Consider the following 19,657-nt stretch of genomic DNA (forward strand, 5'->3'; position numbering starts at 1 on the left):
TTTTTATTTGTTTGTTTGTCAAACATGTACAAGATAACAAGTATAAGTATGATCATAAACAAAAACAAAAGTAAATACAGATAAATGGGGACAATAAGACAGGGAGGGCACGCTGGTGCGCTTATGCACACCCCCTTTATTATTTATTAATATTTACTAATTGAGCATAAAACCTGTATGGTCATAAACACAGTTCATGAACTCTGAATATATCAGCTATAAATTATCATTTGCAATTTACTATGTATGTGATTGTTGACATTGAGACTTTTGCTCACATATCCCTCTTCAGAGCTTGTAACTATTGTCTCTAAGGAAAAATATAAATCTTCAGATTTTAAAAAAAACTTGAATGGAAAAGTGTAATAGAATAACAGAATTAAAACATACCCTGGAAGTCTTGTGTTCTAATTCCCTGTTCAAGCAGGAAATCCTATTTCATTTCAGATAAATGGTTATCCAATATCTTCTTAGAAATAGAATACTTATTTTAGATTATGTAACAAATATAGTGTAGATTATTGTAGAATGTTACCACCTCCCATTTCAAAATGAATGAAACAGGTTAGTCCCCAACAGTAATTTGAATTCTAAGATTTATTTTGCACATTCATATTTTAGATAAAAGAAGATTGGAGAATTGTCTATTTACTTGTTTTTTTATTTGAAACAACCTGTTTGCTTTTTAGAAAATTCTAGCCCTATGAAGTTTACAGATAGAAGATTGCTTTCTGCTCCTGGAGAAATTTCCTTTAAGAAACAATGGCAAATTACAAGCCTGTAATAGTTCAGACATTTCCCAAGCTTGGAGAAAAAATTACAAAAGATACTTTGTATTGGAAGAATTATAAGGTAATAACACATACTGTAGTTAATTATAGGAACTGAAACTGAAATTCTTTGTAAATATTACTTGATTTGTCCCAAAGGTGCTTTTTCAGCAGGCAACTGGACTTTTTTTTTCTTTTGAAGACATTTCGCTTCTTATCCAAGAAGCTTCTTTAGCTCTGACAAGATAATGGGGAATGGAATGGTTGCCTCTTGAAAAAGAACCTTTGGGACAACTATAACCAGGATGACTGAGAATCTCTACACACTTTTAGCATTACCTGATTTGATTTTTTTAAGTGAAAAAAGAAAAAATGCAAAATTTGTATATCACTTCTGCATTCTCCCATTCATGGATGAACCTTGATTTAATGAATCCTCAGTTTAGCTAACTTTAGAATCAATGGATCAGATTTCATCCAAACATCCCCCATAAATGCCAGACAACTTGATTGCATTACAGTCTGGGTGAGATAGTTGAAGTTGCAATAATTTAACCTACATTTTACAAAACTACAGCAATTATGCAAAATATGTTAATGTTAATTTTTGAGAGCCAGTTTAGTCTAGTGGTTAAGGCACCAGGCTAGAAATCAGGAGAGTGTGAGATAGTCCTGCCTTAGATAGTAAATAGTTTTCTAATAACTTTGCCTTAAAAAGGATAATAATGTTTAATGTACTATCTTTGTTCAGACTCCCATTCAGATAAAGGAATTTGGTGCAGTGAATAAAATAGACTTTTCTCCAGTTCCTCCATATAATTATGCTGTCACAGCCTCATCAAGGGTAAGATTTAAGTTAAATTTTGCTTTAAAATATCTACATTTTTTCACATTCTAATTCTACTTTATATTACAGGAATGGTGTATTTCTGCAAATTCACTTGCTGTATCATCCTATTTTTACTGCAGTAGAATAAATATGTCCATTTGCTGAAGGAGGCAAAAACATGCATAGGAAATTCAGTTCTGTTATATGGAAAGGGCTTTTATAATCCCATAGTATAGACATTGCTACAAACCAGAGTTACTTTTTGGCCATTTCACATTGGCCACACCAATATCTGTGCAATGAGAGTCAGAAGGTTATGGTTATTGACTTTGGCGTAGGGCACATGGATAATGATTCTTGCAATAACTGAGACCATAAGCAACAAAGCTTTTGGCTTTTTCCAGTGTTATTCTGAATGAAAATTTGTGCATTATATGTTGTTTTAGATTCACATATATGGGCGATATTCACAAGAGCCAATCAAAACATTTTCTCGCTTCAAAGATGTAGCTTATTGTGCTACCTATCGAGAGGATGGGCAACTGCTTGTTGCTGGCAGTGAAGAGGGCAGCGTTCGGATCTTTGACATTGGTGGGAGAGCACCATTAAGACAATTTGAAGGCCACTCCAAGTAAGTATGGGAACATGACAGTACTTGATTCATTGCCTAATTGTTTCAATCTACAATTGTACTTCGGAGTAATTGAAATTTCAGATGTGAGAAAACATATTTGAAGCATCTGTTTTCTCAGCTAGTCAACAAACGTGTTAATTATGTTGCAAATATAGTATTTATAAGTAAGTTATCATTATGTCTATTAATGTCATTAGTCACAGTGCATTGATTTAAAAATGATTCGTGTATGTATATGTAAAATGTAGTCTTTTGGCATATATTTTTCACATTCACTTTTGCTGCATTAGATCTGATTTTATTTAATTGTGACAGAAAACCTGATTATTTATTTTGGTTTTAATTAATGTTACTGAAAATATTAACAACCTGGAAACATTTGACTATTGATCCAAGCAGTGTTTTCAAAATTGTATGTTTTAAAAGTGTGGCTACAGTTTGTCTCTTTTTATGAATAGTACAGAATTTTAAAATATGAATTGTTGAATATATTTAATTTGCTAATTAAAGTTTAGTTTTTTATTTGCAAATTTTATAGGGTGCTCAAATCCGAACTAACTCTGGCCCATAAGCTGCATATAATATCCTGTTTAGCACATCATGCTTAACCCAGAATAACTGGATCATTGTTACCTTGATGAGTGAACTCAGCCATTTTATTTGTATTTGCTATGTGAATTAGATGGACAGCTTCCACCTATTTATAAAGATTATTTTCTTAGATCTTTAATGTATTGTTCTCAAGTCTTGTGTTAATTAATTTTAAACAATAGAGATGATTTCAGATCCAGACTTTAAGTATCTCAGATAATCTTCACATAATTCAGAAAACCATGCTAATCAGTACTCTGAAATAGTAGAATATACAGTGTGTTTCATGCTTTGAAGGTGGTGTATTGACTACAGCAAAAAATTGAAATGGCCTTATATTTATTGTTTTTTGTTATTGTGATTTATAGAGCAGTCCACGTTGTAGGATTTCTGTCTGATAAGTACCGAATAATGTCTGGAGCAGATGATTACACGACACGGGTCTGGGATGTTTCAACTTCATCTGAAATAGCCTGCTACAAAGAACACACAGATTATGTAAGATGTGGCTGTACTAGTAAACTGAATGCAGATCTTTTTGTAACAGGTTGGTGATTAACCTTACATTTACTTGTGACAAAATGACTTCCTGAATGATGTTTTCATTACCGTTACAATATTATCCTAATTATAAATTTCTTATTTATGTTCAAATATATTGATTTTCCTGATTCAGCTTGGTTTTCTGCTCTGTATTTCATTATTTTTTTTGGGGGGGGGTAAGAATGACAATCATAATTGTAGGTTGGTAATTCAAAAATTCTGCAGACATTTTGGAATCAGAACATGAAATCCTTAGATGGCACATTTGACCTTAGATTATAAGACACTTTATGTTGAAAACTTGGTTGTTGTTGAGTTTGTTTTATTGTTTTTAATGTTTGTAAGACATTATACATTGTAAGACAGCCAGTAAAATAGAATAGAATACTTTATTGGCCAAGTGTGATTGGACACACAAGGAATTTGTCTTGGTGTAAATACTCTCAGTATACATAAAAGATACATTTGTCAAGAATCATAAGGTACAATGCTTAATGATAGTCATAGGGTACAATAAGCAATCAAATCATACTAGGAAACAGTCAATATAAATCGACAAAGTTACAGTCATACAGTCACAAGTGGGAGGGGATGGGTGATAAGGAGTGATGAGAAGATTAACAGTAATAGTAGTGCAGACTTTGTAATAGTTGAACAGTGTTGAGGGAATTATTTGTTTAGCAGACTGATGGCTTTCGGGGAAAAACTGTCCTTGTGTTTAGTTGTTCTGGTGTGCAGTCCTCTATAGTGTCGTTTTGAGGGAAGGAGTTGAAACAGTTTATGTCCGGGATGTGAGGGGTCTGTAAATATTTTCACAGCCCTCTTTTTGACTCATGCAGTATACAGGTCCTTGATTGAAGGCAGATTGGTTCTTGACTTACAATCATTCATTTAGTGACTAGTTACAAAAGCACTGATAAAGTGACCCGTGAATGGTTTTCACACTACTGCTGTAGCATCCCCATGGTCACGTGATCAAAATCCAGGTGCTTGGCAACTTGGATTATTTATGATGGTTGTATTGCCCCAGGATCATGTGATGACCATTTGTAACCTTCCCAGCCACTTCTGAAAGCAAAGTCAATGAGGGAAGCCAAATTCATTTAACTACTACATGATTCACTTAACTGCAGTGATTCATTTAACAACGGGCAAAAAGTCATAAAATGAGGTGCAATTCCATTAATAACTGCCTCATTTAGCCACAGAAATTTTGAGCTTAATTGTCGTAAATCAAGGATTACTTATAATCAGTTTGTCAGTTTTCCAAATTGGGCAGTTAGAAACAGGCACCTAAACTACAACAAGCTTAATCGAGACAAGTAGGACAAGCTGCCACATAAAAAGCCAACAAACCCCATTCCTTTGTGTTAAAGTACTAACAAAGTTAGGTTGTGTTTTAAGTCTGAAGAAAAGCACATGTGCTGTTCGCACTAAATCTTTTCTTCTTCTGGCATACATTCTAGGTTCCTACGACCATACAGTGAAAGTATATGATACACGGACAGACAAAAGCATTATGAAGATAGAACATGGGCAACCAGTTGAAAGTGTTAATCTGTTTCCTTCTGAAGGTCTTCTTGTGACAGCAGGTATTTCTTTCAATCAGAAGGGGTTTTTTTTTCTATCTCTTTTTGCCATCTTTATTTTAAACAAAACATCCTGTTTTTATTTCTATATGCAAAAACTCTGTTTCTCAGTTGTTGTTTTCATTACACAAGCATGGGATGGGGCAGATATGAAGTCCCTGTGACTGCTTAATGCATGCTGAGATTTACAAGCCTTTTCTAGATTACAGTCTAGTTTCTTTTGCTGCGCTCCAAGTGAAAGTGCTGAATCTATTAAAAGCTATTTTGTTAGTAAAAAGGGGGTAATTAATAGACTGGGAAGAGAAATAAATTATGGGTATTGCCTTCCAAAATGTCTGTATAAATTACTATTTTTAAAAACTTTGCAGGTGGTCGTTACATTAAAATCTGGGATATTCTTAAAGGAGGCCAGCTATTAGTGTCCTTGAGAAATCACCATAAAACTGTAACCTGTTTGTGTTTGAGTAGCTCTGGTCAAAGGCTTCTCTCAGGCTCCCTAGATCGGTTTGTATTTTTCAGCATTTTCTATCAAGCTTTTAATGGTTCTGTGCAATGAATGCATATTCAATTAAAAAATTGAAAAGTGGACATATAGCTTAGTGGCATTCCCAAAGTATTGAGTGCATTTCTTCCATTTTCTGAAGACAAAGGTGAAACTTGCAAGCTTACTGAATCTCAGAATCAGGGCTAGACGTCTAATGATGTGATTTTGGTGCCAGCAATAGATTGCTGTCTTTTCATTAGCTGGATAGGAAATATGACCATTTTAGTCATATATATGAACAAAGAAACTCATTAAACAAGAAGGGGTACATAGAGTTGCAACCATACATACAGATGTTTGTATGGCAACTGCATAAATAAGTGATATAGGGATCACTTTGACAACTTGAGGTAACTTTTGAAATTATTTTTCATTCACATCCCTGAAGGGCTGATGATGTCATGGCATCATGTGTAAAAAGCCTGGAGATATTCTTCAGTGTTTGACTGGGAAGAGAGGGGACTTTGGGAGTTGTTGTTTCAGGTATATTCCATCTTTCAAAGAAAAAAAAGTTGGTCTTGCCTGCTGAAGCAGTAGGAAAAGTAACTGCTCAGTTAAGGCTATTAAATAATATGCTACATTGTGTACTTTATTTTATTAAATACAGGTGTCCCTTGACTTAAAACCACAACTGAGCCCAAAATTTATATTGCTAAGCAACAGTTAAGTGAGTTTTGCCCCATTTTACAACCTTCCTTGTCACAGTTGTTAAGTGAATCACTGCAGTTGTTAAGTTGGTAACACAGTTAAGTGAATCTGGCTTGTCAGAAGTTTGGTGATCACATGACCCTAGGATACTGCAACCACCATGAATGCATGCCAGTTGCCAAGCAGCCAGATTTGATCATGTGCCATGGGGAGGTCCAATGGTTGTGAATGTAAAAAATGGAAATGTCACTTTTATCAATGTCATTGTAACTTCAAACGGTCATTAAACAAATGGTTGTAAGTCAAGGACTACCTGTATTGACAAAATTACAGCAAAGGGCTGACTATGGTATTGATATTTTATTTTTTAGGCACGTGAAGATTTACAGTACAACTTCCTACAAAGTAGTGCACAGTTTTAACTATGAAGCATCAATTCTCAGTCTTGCATTGGCAGTAAGTAGTATAACCTGGTGGGTAAACAGATAACAGTCATTTGTGTCTGTGTATTGTTCTAGGCCAGTGGTGGCTAACCTTTTTGGGCTCCTGTGCCAAAAATTGTGTGCGCTTGCACGCTCGCACTCACGTGCCAGCAGACAGAAAGGCAATGTGTGCCTCCCTACGCATGCATGCGTAATCCCCACCCACCCACCCCTGCTGCCCTCTTACCTGGACTGCGCCTCACAGCTAATTTTCGGCCGGTTTGAAGCCTTTTTCGGCCTCCCAAAGGCTTGAGGAAGGCTTCTGCAGGTTTTTGCAGGCCAAAAACTAGCCCTGTTTCATCATTTCGGGTATTTTCGGAAAAACAGGAAGTGATGAAAGGGGGCTAGTTTTTGGCCTGCGAAGCCTGCAGAAGCCTTCCTCAAGCCTTTGAGAGGCCGAAAAAGGCCTCAAACTGGCCGAAAAATCAGCTGTGAGGCATGCACATACCCAGTGAGGTAAGCTTGCCTGCAGCTCGGGTGCCGGCACAAATGGCTCTGCGTGCCACCTGTGGCACGTGTGCCATAGGTTCACCATCATGGTTCTAGGCCAAATGTGTTTGGCTTGCTTTTTGTTTTAACATAATGCAGTGAACCCTGCTATTTTATTTTGTAGGCATTCAGATTTTGTCAGTAAAAATGCTTATCAGTCTTAAGTTTTTGAATATAAGGTGCTGGATACAAAGACATTTATAAAAATAGATCCTGTTAAAGAAGGTGTTGTGCATATGCCATGCTTTTCAACGATATTCTTCAAATTTACATAGCTGCCCAAATAAATAACATATCTGGCCCGCTAATAAAGAAGTAGGAGCAAAAACATGCATATAACAAAGCAAATAAAAGAGATTTACCGAGGTATAAGCCACAATGGAATACTTAATATATGGTTAGAATAATTGGGCTAAAAAACTTGATTGGGCTTAACCTCAAGCCTGGTAATTTAATATAGTTTTATTTGATTAAAATCTTTTAGTCTGACATTGTAGAATGCTTCTTCATGTTTAATATTAGGAGTTAATTTCTCTGTGAGGCAGTATTTTCATAAAATTAATATAATTGAACTTTTTAAATAAGTTTTAATGAGTTTTAACAAAACAAATAAAACATCTTATTTGAGTACAGCATGGTTCTGGGTTATCACATTTCCATACAGACACAATTTCATATGCTTATTCATCTTTTTTTAAAATAAAGTTTTATTTGGGTTTTCACACATACAAATTCAAGTAAAACATCTTTTTTGAAAATAGCATGGTCTCGGGCTGAACTTCTTTATACAGACACAAAACTCAATTTCATGCTCCTTTTTGTGTACTATTCCATATCTTATACTATTCTACATTTTCTATATAGTTTTTCCCCTCTTAATTTTCTCAATTTTATTTTGATTATCTCATCTCAATTCAAATCATTATATTTATACTTTTGTCTGTTCTGTTTCCATTTCATATTATCTTTTCTCATTAAACAAATCTAATTGGAGTATGACACCTTTATATCTTTTAAGTACATCCATTCAACTCTTATTTAAACTTCAATATATACCTTAAGGTTATGACCTTCAATATAATACATAATACATAACTTCCAATCAAATTCTGCTTGGTACAATCTTATAATACACACTATATTCTTAAAAAAAAAAGGATTATAAATATATGTAATTATAAACCCTCATTCCATTCCAATTCAGTTCCATCATTAATAATCATTAAAATCTTAACATCTTTAACATTTCTTTTCAATTAAATATCATACTTCCTTAAAGACACGTATAATCTCCATAAATAATTTTTCCCTTATTTCTCTTCACGTATGTTTTGTAAATCATTAAATATTCATTTTGTTACATTTATTTATTGACAAGCATTCCACTGAATTACGATAGCTATTTTATCAAACATTTTAATCATACATTGTTTCATATTTTCTAAAATTATTTCTATTTCTAATATAACAATACTATCTTGTGGACCTTTGCAGAATCCCTTTTTCCATTAAATTTTCACCCATTATCTGTAAATAGGCCCTGTTTCTCTATATTTTGTTTCTGTCCTTTATAACTTCTTTTCCTTTCTTTCTTCCCTGTCATCTTCTCCCTCCCCTTTTTACCCCCTAGTCTCCCTACTTCTAATTCTCTCTTCTGCATTTCCCTCTTCTGTTGCTTTCTGATTTTATACTTATTTTTCACTCTATTTTTTGTTTTTCCCAATCTTAAACTTTCCATTCTCTTTCCCTCCTTTCCTTTTTTTCCCCCCACCTAAGATTACTTGTTCATTAAAGATGGCTTCTTCTTTGTCGCAATCTTCTTGTTCTGCAGGCATTTCTTGTTGTTTCTCATAGTTCCAAATCTCCATCCAACTGAAATACGAAGCCAAAAGAACCTCTCCCTTCTTGTGCATCTTCTTTGTACTTTTTAAGTTCCATTTTCAGTTCTTCTAAAAGTGAAGCCATTTTAAACAGTTTTAAACAACCACCCGATTGATTTTAGTCATTCAAATACAATAACCAAAAATCCAGAGATCATCAAATAATCCAAATAGTCCCAGGCTGTTTCTTCTTATTTCTTTTTCCACTTTCTCTTCCTGGGATTTTTGTTGCGATGTTTCAGTTAAAATGTATCTTTTGGAAGTCTTGTTGAGATTTTGCTGTGAGTTCTTTTTAATTCCAGGCAGTCTCCTCCCTTCCAGTTCCTGCCCTTTTATTCTTTTTCTCTCCTTTCCTGTTTTCAAAAGCTTTTAATTATCCAGAAATCTTTATTATCCCTTTGACTTTTTATTTTCAGCATTAAATGCCTATTAATGTCAAAGTGGATTTTTTCCCAATTTCTTGCTTAAGTCTCTTAGCTGTCAGTATAGGAAAAGGAGAAAAAAACCCCAAATCTTTTCCCTTTTCTCTCTCCTTCGCAGCTTAAAAATCTTCTTAGGGAACAATGTTATTGTTTTTTAATAGTTTCAATTGCAGGGTACCTTATTTGTTGCTTTTGACCTGGTCAATCAAAACTTTCTCTTCTTATCTTCCTTCTGCACATTCTTTTCCGGTCAAGATCTTCTTTGAGGTGGCCATTTCTGACCACCGCTACAACCGCCTTCGGGAAAGGGAGTAATGGCCAGCTGGGGAGGAGAGATGCGGCTCTCCTCAACCCTGCAGGCAGTCTCCCCCTTCGAGCACGGATCGAAGCCTTGCAGAGACAAGATTTCGGTCTGTCGCCGAAGAAGCTCAAACTGGAAGTCCCATATGCATATTCATCTTATGTATTCAACTTCATATCTTATTACTCTTTTTCCAACTTCTCACTATTTCTCCCTTTACTTCTCTTAATTTTCTTTTATGGTTATCTCATTTTCTTGTTATTCAATTGTATTTCTTTTACCTAAATTTCTATATCTTTGTATTCATTGTACTTATACTTTCGTCTGTCTTGTTTACAATTTCATATATTCTCTTCCGGCATTCTTAAGCAAAATTCACCCTATGATTGCCAATCGAAGTGCAACACCTTTAAATCTTATTGTTGTTATCATATGAAATCTCATTAAACATTGAATTTGTGCACTCTAAAATTATATAACATTCACATTTCTAATATTTATTTTATATCATGTAAATCTCATCATTCAGACTCTGCTTGGTAGTTCCCCTTGAAAATGTAAAAAGAAAAATTCTAAAAACAGCAAAAACTATATATATATATATATATATATATTTTCTGAGGTTCTCGGTATTTGTATGTGGATCTTTGGTTATTCGGGTTTCTCCGCGTAGATTGGAAGTATCTAGGCACGCTTTCGATGAAGTCTCATTCATCATCTTCAGGCTTGTGTCTTCTGCTCTGTGCTTCTCAGAGTGATGTGAGCTCACATCACTCTGAGAAGCACAGAGCGGAAGACACAAGCCTGAAGATGATGAATGAGACTTCATCAAACGTTGCCTAGATACTTCCAATCTTACGCGGAGAAAACCCGAATAACAAAGATATAGATATATATATATATATATATATATATATATATATATATATATATATATATATATATATATATATATATATACACACACACACACACACATATACATATACATATATATACACATATACATATATATATATATATATATATATATATATATATATATATATACACACACACACATTAGTAAACAAAATAGTTATTCAAAATCATTCTAGTACTGGTATGAACCTTGTAAATCTTTCATGTTTCTTTTCAATATCTATCAATCTTTGAGAACAATTGAAATGTTTCCCTCCCTTCTTCATTATTACTTAACTGTTAATAAGCATACCATTGGATAGTCATACAGTTTTATAAATTATTTACTATTAATAAGCAAAATAATTATTCCAATTCATTCTAATAACTGGTATAAATTTCCTTATAAATCTTTCACATTTCTTTTCAATATTTTATCAATCTTTAGAAACAATTGCAATATTTCCCTCTCTTCTTTATTATTGCATTAATTATAAATAAACATACCATTATATAACAATACAGTTTTATCTCATAGATTATTTACTTATTTGATTTCTAAGTCATTACAGTATTCTATTGTCACAACACTACCTTTTGTACCTTTGCAGAATCCTCACTTTTAACTTAATTTAACCATTGTCTCTGTGTTTTCTAGCTGAGCAAATACCTTTAATCCTAGTACATTTCCCCTTTTTCTTTATTTCCTGTTTTTGTCCCTCATAAATTCTTTCCCTTTCTATCTTTCCCCCCTTTTCTCATCCCTTTTTTTATACCCTTCTCTCTCTAATTTTCCCTTCTGTAGTTTTATTTTCTGCTTCTCCTTGCTGTTATACTTCTTTTTCAGACTATTTTTCTTTTTGGCTGTTCCCTTTGATCTCAAACTTTTAACTCCTTTCCCCCCTTTTCCCCTTATTACCACACTTTGCTTATTTGATCATTGAAAATGGCTTCTTCTTTGTCCCGCCCTTCTTCTTGCTCTTGAAGCTTTTCCTTTTGCTTTTCATAGTTCAGGATCTCCATTTCAAAAAATTCAAATACGAAGCCAAAGGATCTTCCTCCCCTTTCTGCATCTTCTTTCTGTTTTTTAAGACTCATCTTCAATTCCTCCAGGAGTGATGACATTTTAAACACTTTTGAACAACCACCCGATTGACTTTAAGTAAAAACAGAAAAAGAAAGAAAAAACCAATGCCAAATTTTTTTTTTTAAAATCACCAAATGATCCCGACTGTTCCTTCTTGTTTCTTTCCTTTACTTTTCCTTTCCGTGGGTTACTGTATCTTTTAATAAGATTTCAGTTACAATGTATCCTCGGGAGTCTTTTCAAAGTTTCACTGTTAATCCTCTTTATTTTTCCAGGTGGCACTCCATTTTTCCATTATTCCAAGTCCCACCCTTTTGCCGCCACTCTTCTCCTTTTTAGGGCTTTAAAATGACCAAGAAAAAAATCTTTATTCTCCTTTTGACACTTAGATTTCAGTTTAAGGTTGCCTATTAGTGTCAAAATAGATTAATATAAATTTCTTTCCATACCATTTGTAATTGTCAATATAAAGGTAAAAAAAGGGTTTTTAACCTCCTTTTCTCTTTCTTTCACCGCTTGATGATCTTCTTTCAGAAGTATCCCTCTAGGTACTTTTAGATTCAGGGTACCTTGCTTAGATGTTCTCTGTTGTTTAGCCCTGTCTGTCCTGCTTTCCTCTTTGTCTTCCTCCTGCACAATCTTATCCAGTCGGGTTCTTCTTTGAGGTGGCCATTTCTGACCACCGCTGCAACTGCCTTTGGGGAAGGGAGTTTAGACCAGCCAAGGAGGAGAGATGCGGCTCCCCTCCACTCGGCTAGCAATCTCCCCCCTCTTTACCACCTCTACGGGGTGGCTTCAGCTCCGAATCCAAAGGATCAGGGCGCTCCAGCAGTGAGCACAGATTGAAATCACGCACGATGATGGATTTTGGTCTGTCCCTGAAGAGACCCAAACCGGAAGTCAATATAATTGAACTTAATGTATCGATTAAACCAACTTTGTTTTCCTTTATAGCCTGAGGATGAAGCTTTGGTTGTAGGCATGACAAATGGCATATTGAATGTTAAACATCGGAAGCATGAAGGAGTAAAAGAGGTTTTGCGTCGGAGAAGGCCTGCATACCGAACCTTTGTGAAAGGAAAAAATTATCTACCAAAGCAGGTATGCAGAAAAAAGTGTTCAGAGAAAGCCTTATTTTTTTTTTTTAGTGAATAGCATAAAGAAGTTAAGATGTGAGGGGTAAAATTGGGCTATATTTCACTGCATATTAACAAGAGTTAATTGGGGACCCGGTTGGAAAAGCTGATGTGGGGTAGCCAATTAAAAAGAAAAATAAACAAAGATGCTACTGGTTAACTGGATACTAAACATTTAAAATGTTAAGCATTAAAATATTAAGCATTTAAAATACAGATGTGGGCAGGTGGCAAACATGGTGATTGAAGGAATCAAGTTGCACTATATTCAAAGTGAAGTGAACAAAGTTTGGAAGGCCTTAGAACAGCCTGGTGTCTACTGAGACCAACTCTCACTGAGTTAATTGAATCTTTTTTATCATGTAAAAGGATCTGTTTTATTTATATAATAAGTATCCTGCCTGGTCTTGTACTGCATAGATGACAGTTTAAATCAGTGAAGAATTAAAATATAAAAGGACACAAAAGCATGATTATTTGAAATATTGAAAACCTTGTGGTGGGGTTCATACCAGTAAGTTCAAAGTGTACTTATGGTCACTGAAGACACCTTTTCTCTTGGCTTCCTCCAGTGAGCTCTGCCATTGCATACAGATACAGAAGAACATTTCCACTTTTTTGTATGGTCTGTGCAGGGAGTTTGGGGAAATAATCCAGAAGGTATTCTGGATTGCAGTGATATTGTTTAAGATAACTGCCTAAAATTACCTAGTCAGGTGAGAACCCAGAAATCAGTACCCCCTTTTTTCCATGCAAGAACCTTGCAAGAACAAACTATATCTGTTACAGATTCCATTTGGCAGAGGACGAGATTAATTAAGACAAGAAGAAAATGAAGCTAAAACAGGATTTTTTTTACCGCTTACGTTGTTGACTGTTCTCTGACTCTTTTCCTGTCATTAGGAAGATTTATTTGTCAGCAAGCCTGTGAAGAACTATTTGAAGAAATATGACAAGTTTCTGCGAACTTTCCAGGTTTCCAAGGCTCTGGATGCAGTACTTCAGGTAAGATAATATTACTTGAACCATCTGCTTTATTTTTAATAAAGTGGGTCTGCAGTGGGTCTGGTCAATATTTTCATAAATATAAGCCTTCTGCTATATATGCAATAACATTGGTACTACGGTGCACTAGTGATACTGTTTATTAGTGCACAGTACTAGTGGACTGTGATACTAGTGTGGAATACCAAATGTAATGTTAAATGGTATTGGAGAAATCCTCTGTAGATTTTACGTGAAGAAGTATTCAGGACTAGGAAAACAAAGAGATGACATTGTTTTGAGTATTGCTTGTTTAACTAGAATCTCTTTATATTTTAATAGAATTTTACAAAGCTCTGATCACATTGTAAATTGCAGTACTTCAGGATTACAGAAGAGATAGGTAGTCCCAAGGTTCACAAACATTCTCTTATTGCTGTTTACACTTTAATTCCTAAAGTAGCAAAGTGGTTTTAGATTGGTAAAAGATGCTGCTAAAGTTTCAGGTTTTCAAATTTGTTTTATATCCTCCAAAGGAAAATAAAAGCTCTTCCCTCTGCCATTAATATTTCCTGAAAATTTCTATCTTCAGGCAGAGCAACCTTTAATCCAAATGGTGGGTGGAAAACTGAGTCTGGCCTGGGGACTGGATTGAGTTCTCCGCTGCTGTAGCAAATTGAAAGATAACAGGTTAAGTTCTCCCTCCTGAAGGACCTTCATAGACAGCACTCTTCTGCCTATGAAAGGAGTTGAGGGCCATTGCTTTCCATCTCTTGCCTGGACAAAGGCCTTTGGTAGAGAGCATCTTTCCCCATCTTTCACTGCATGGCAGGCTTTTGTTTGCAGGAGGAGGCAAAGTGGTGAAAGGTGGACATAGTTTTCACCTAATGTGTTTCCTTCTTGAGAACAGTGATGAGTGGCTAACAGAGAGCTGTGTTTGAAGGCAAATCACACAATAATGCCAGAAGGGAGAAAGTGGTTTGAGGAAAGAACTGAGACTTACTTGAGGCCATGTGGGTCAGATTAGATTTGGTTGGAGCCAGGCAGTTAAGTGGTTTCCCCAACTCAGGTTGGCAAGCGCTCTGTAGGATTTCATATTGGTGCCTTTCCTTGGAGAAGCCAGATTTTGAATTATGCACCATTTGTCTGCAAATCATATATACTGTGCCACTGACCTGGAATCTCTCACCACTTCAAGTTCTTATATCAGCACGTAGGTATTTTTTAAGGAAAAGTGGAATGAAAAGATTTTAGTACACTTTTTATATGTAGTTGTTACCTGCTTTTCATCATTAAATGTGAATGTGGAATGAGCCATTTTTAAAATATAATTTATTCATATAAGAAAGCAACATATAAGATTACCTTGTCCTAGAAATAACTGTAAATTAAATTAAGTTGGTTTGGAAAACAAAAAAAAAGTGTTTCATTAATGATCCTTGAACAGCTCCTTGCAATCAAGACCCTTAACAGATGTGTCCTTGGTCCAGCAATTGGACAAGATTGCAACAAGCTGTTCTGAATGGCTTTTAAATGTAAACTGTTACATTCTGAATTAACTCATTTTTCTTTATGTTGAAATGCCTGAGGACATTTTATTGTAAAAATGTGTTCTTGAATAATTTCTACTTCTAGGGCCCTGAAAAAAAGAATCCACCTGAAGTTACAGTTGCTGTCATGCAAGAATTAAACCGCAGAGGAACCCTGAAAAACGCACTTGCTGGGCGGGATGAAAAGCAGCTCAGTGTCCTCCTTTCTTTCTTAATAAGGTTAGTTGTCAAAGACAACTACCGTATTTATCGGCGTATAACACGCACAGGCGTATAACACGCATCTTCATTTTAAGAGGGAAATTTCAGGAAAAAAAATTAAATTTCTAAATAAAAACTTTGAAGCAAAATAAGGGTAGCTCAGAACTTTTTTTTTATTAATATTATTACCACTTATAAGGTAAATCAGTGGTCCCCAACCTTTTTTGTACCAGGGACCGGTTTCAAGCAGAAAATTTTTGCAAGGACCGGGGGGAGAAGAGAAGGAGGCTTGCTCTCTCGCTGCTCCACCATCCAAGGAAGAAACTGCTTCAAAGAAGCGGGGGGCTTTTCCTGTCGCCGCAGCTATTCCGAGCGCCCGTTTCACCCCACTCCCACCCCGCGCGCGCTTCAATCCACAGTGTCCCATTCTGCCTGCCTGCCTGCCTGCCTTAGTTTCTGGTTGTTTGGGAGCAGCTTCGGCTGAGAATAATAACTATTCGCCTCTTTTACTCAGCCGAAGCTGTTCCGATTCAACCATTAACGAAGGCAGGCAGGCAGGCAGGCAGAACGGAGCACTGCGGGCGGGCGGGCGGGCGGACGGGGTGGGGTGGGGAGAAACGGGCGCTTCAGGGAAGCTGCGGCGACAGGAAAGCCCCGCTTCTTTGAAGCAGTTTCTTCCTGTGCTGGTGGAGGAGCGAGAGAGCGACTGAGAGAGCTGACCCAGAGAGAAGGACAGGCTTCGGTTGCTTCCTCCCTCCCCTTCTTTCATTTGTGTCCTTGATCCCCGATCCCAGCAGCATTCACCGAAGGTGAAGAAAGCCGCCATTTTTTTAAAAAAAAAATTCTTTGCGGCCCGGTAGAGAGTGCTCCACGGCCCGGTACCGGTCCGCGGCCCGGTGGTTGAGGACCCCTGAGGTAAATAATGCAAAATAATGCCCTCTGCTCGCACCGCCCGGCCTCCGCTCGCACCGCCCGGCCTCCGCTCGCACCGCTCGCACCGCCCGGCCTCCGCTCGCACCGCCCGGCCTCCGCTGGCTTCTTAACATTATATCGGCGTATAACACGCATACATCATTTGCCCCCTATTTTCAGGGGGAAAAAAGTGCATGTTATACGCCGTTAAATACGGTACATAGTAATCCAAATTGGAATAAATTGCCTGGGATATTCTAATTTTAGAATGATGGGGTTTTCAAATTCTTTTTTTAAAGTTTGGATGAGTTTCATTGAATCAAAGGGGATGGAGAAATATCAGAATATCAGAAAGAACTTAATACAATAATGCGCTACAGTCTGATTAAAAATCACAGTTAAAATACAGAGTCTCCGCCCAGAATTAATACTTAAATCAACTTAATGGGTAGCATCTTGACCCCAGATTATAATTTGGGGGGGGGGGGTTAGTTCCAGGGGACCAGTGCTAGGTGGAAAAAAACTCCTAACCATGTAATTTGGAAGTTATTTCTTGATAAGGAAGAGGAGTTTCCTTTCTTTCTCCAGTAGGTCATTAAAAGTGAAAAAAAATGGGCATTATAGGAAGTTTAATACCTGGTTATTCATTACATTTGCAGAAATGTGACTGATGCAAGATATGCTCCTATACTGATAAATGTTGCAGAACTCATTACAGGTACGTTCATATGTCAAATAACATGAATAAAGTTGACGTTTACCCAGGTATTTCAAAACTGCATGCCTTTTGTTGTTCATGAAAGAATACAATCCACAAATAAGCAAAGAGGTAGCTATAATTCAATGGGAAATTGAATGCTTGCATATAAGGAAGTTTCAGATCTAAGCACCCCGCAAGTCAGATCCAACCAGCGGGCCTTGAGTTTAACACCCCTGAATTTGAGGGCATCTTGATCTTGTAGGATCCAAGATGGAGGTGGTGGTGGCTCAGGAAGGCTCATGGATAATTTTGTATCTCTTTGTTGCCATGTCTCTCAAACTGGTGCTGGTTTGTTTTTTTTCCAGTTATTTATTTTCAGTTAGTGAAGTGGCAAGAAAGCAAGGAATTACAGACATCACTTACTCCATCTTTTTCTGTAGTAACAAGACTCTGGCTGCCAAATTAGTTTCTTATTTATATCTTGCTTAAAATTGTTCTAGAAAAAAGGCAATTGGGAATTCTTAGTATGTCTTTATCCTCATTAAGTACACAAATTCCATTAATCTTTATCTGTTCTTTTCCAGATATATATATGCCTGTGATTGGACAATCTTCAGTTATTGATAAGCAGTTTCTGAAACTTCAAAATCTTGTAGAGAAAGAGATTGATTACCAAGAGGAATTGCTAGAAGTTTTGGGAATGATGGATGCACTGTTTGCTACCATGACAAGAAAAAAATCCAGTTCCATGGATGTGAACAAAACAGTGGAGCTATAAAAAACACTGGAACTGTGCTGAGAATTTTCACCAGTGGAATCTGCATTTAGCTCTTATTTGCACCCCAAAGTAAACATTACTTTTGACTGGAGAGTGACATATCTTCTGAAATATTTTAATGCAGCCAGGTGGATTTTTAAATTCAAATGCTGTTTTATTTTAACCCTTTTATTTATGCAAATTCATCAGGCATTTTTTAATCATTACAATTGTCAGCTGCTAAAGTAGAAATAAATGCCAGAACATGTATCTCTCATGGAACCATTTGTATTTAATCAGGTCTGCTTTCATTTGGGAAAACCAAACCTTTGGAGATGTTTCTGTGCCAACTTTCAACAATTTTTTTCTATAAAAATATTCTGTATATGTATAGTATCTAAGAATACTTATGCTGAATCTTTAAAAATTTTAAATTCTAAGAATTTATTATAAACATGTACTTTCTGTTGACTCAGCAGATGAAAATAAATGATAACAGTTGGCAAAATAGTATGTTTTCTCCTTCACATAGTATGAATAAGAGCATGTTGTCAGCCAACGACTAGGATTATTTACGAATCTAATCCAAGTAGCAAATTATTCTTGGACAGTGTGGGATTGTCTGATTATTATTTCTAATTGCCAAGAATGCACATTTAAGCTTCTACTACTAATAGACTATGTGTCATCAAGAGACTTGTTAATGAACATATGTTTCCAGCTTAGTCCTTCAAGTCTTCCAATGGTGCACTAATTGCTACTATAATTGAGTCCATCCATCTTGCTGCTGGTCATCATGGTTTTTTTTTCTTCCACCTTTCTCAGCTTTATATACTTCTCAAGAAAGCTATGTCTTTGTATAATGATAATTTGATCCTGGACATTTGTACTTCAAATGAAAACTGGGTTGATTTGTTGAATAACCCATTTGTTTGTATTCTTGGCTATGCATGGTATTTTCAGGAGTCTTCTCTGAGGTCAAAGTTCAAAATCATCAAAATGCTTTTCATCTTGCTTCTTAAAAGTACAACTTTTCCCTTCCATAAACAGGAAAACCATTGACTGCATAATTACAATTTTTGTTAGACACAGAAATATCATAGCAGTGAATATCTTCCAAGGCCTTCATTGCTACTCAAAAGAACTAGCATACTACTTGACTGTTGGTTCTTTTGCTGTTGATAATTGATTCTTAAAAACAGAAGCTATCTATCTCTTCAGTAACAATGGTTACTGTTCTTGTTATCATTAGCATGGCCTTTTTTTAGTATTGGTCCCATTTTTTAAAACATATTTCTTGACTTTAATACTAGAACTTGTAAATCATTTACATATTCAATTATCAGAGAAGTCTTACCAGAATGGTTTACCATTGGTGTCTCCCATGCAATATGAAATTATGGTTTTGCCATTGTCATTAAAGTAATCATCTGCCTCAAAGATCTTTTTATATCATTCTTGCCCAATATTGGTGCCTGCTGAGATGGGGATTATATAATCTTAGCATCCCTTATTCATTCTTTCCATGAACATAACACCACCATAATGAGACAGCCCAGCAGGATTTGAGGGGACCCACTCTTATGCTGCACTTCAAATTAGTAACTTTAGAATTGTACGGCTGGAAATATTTGATTAATAAATAAGAATCCTACTAGGTCAGAATGCTGTGTTTCTGTTAATTGAATTTCTAAAATTGCAGACCTTT

The 19,657-nt window shown here is 35.8% G+C and overlaps 1 protein-coding gene across 1 annotated transcript in view; it reads left to right on the forward strand.

Annotated features, from left to right (window-relative positions):
* Nucleotides 1–18,457, forward strand: part of UTP15 (UTP15 small subunit processome component) — a 19,515-nt gene extending 1,058 nt beyond the window's left edge. The window contains exons 2-13 of the mRNA XM_087958263.1: nucleotides 690–852; nucleotides 1,522–1,614; nucleotides 2,046–2,230; nucleotides 3,193–3,371; nucleotides 4,834–4,959; nucleotides 5,325–5,460; nucleotides 6,520–6,604; nucleotides 12,664–12,810; nucleotides 13,749–13,850; nucleotides 15,465–15,598; nucleotides 17,152–17,210; nucleotides 17,777–18,457. Of these exons, the coding sequence (XP_087814389.1) occupies nucleotides 763–852; nucleotides 1,522–1,614; nucleotides 2,046–2,230; nucleotides 3,193–3,371; nucleotides 4,834–4,959; nucleotides 5,325–5,460; nucleotides 6,520–6,604; nucleotides 12,664–12,810; nucleotides 13,749–13,850; nucleotides 15,465–15,598; nucleotides 17,152–17,210; nucleotides 17,777–17,970 (1,530 nt within the window). The 5' untranslated portion in view covers nucleotides 690–762 and the 3' untranslated portion in view covers nucleotides 17,971–18,457. The remainder of the gene's footprint in view (nucleotides 1–689; nucleotides 853–1,521; nucleotides 1,615–2,045; nucleotides 2,231–3,192; nucleotides 3,372–4,833; nucleotides 4,960–5,324; nucleotides 5,461–6,519; nucleotides 6,605–12,663; nucleotides 12,811–13,748; nucleotides 13,851–15,464; nucleotides 15,599–17,151; nucleotides 17,211–17,776) is intronic.
* The last annotated feature ends 1,200 nt before the right edge of the window (nucleotides 18,458–19,657 follow it).

The sequence above is a fragment of the Notechis scutatus genome, chromosome 2 (assembly GCF_049901735.1).
Source record: "Notechis scutatus isolate UNSWTSFEM ecotype Mainland chromosome 2, rNotScu1.2, whole genome shotgun sequence".
NCBI classification, from domain to species: Eukaryota; Metazoa; Chordata; class Lepidosauria; order Squamata; family Elapidae; genus Notechis; species Notechis scutatus.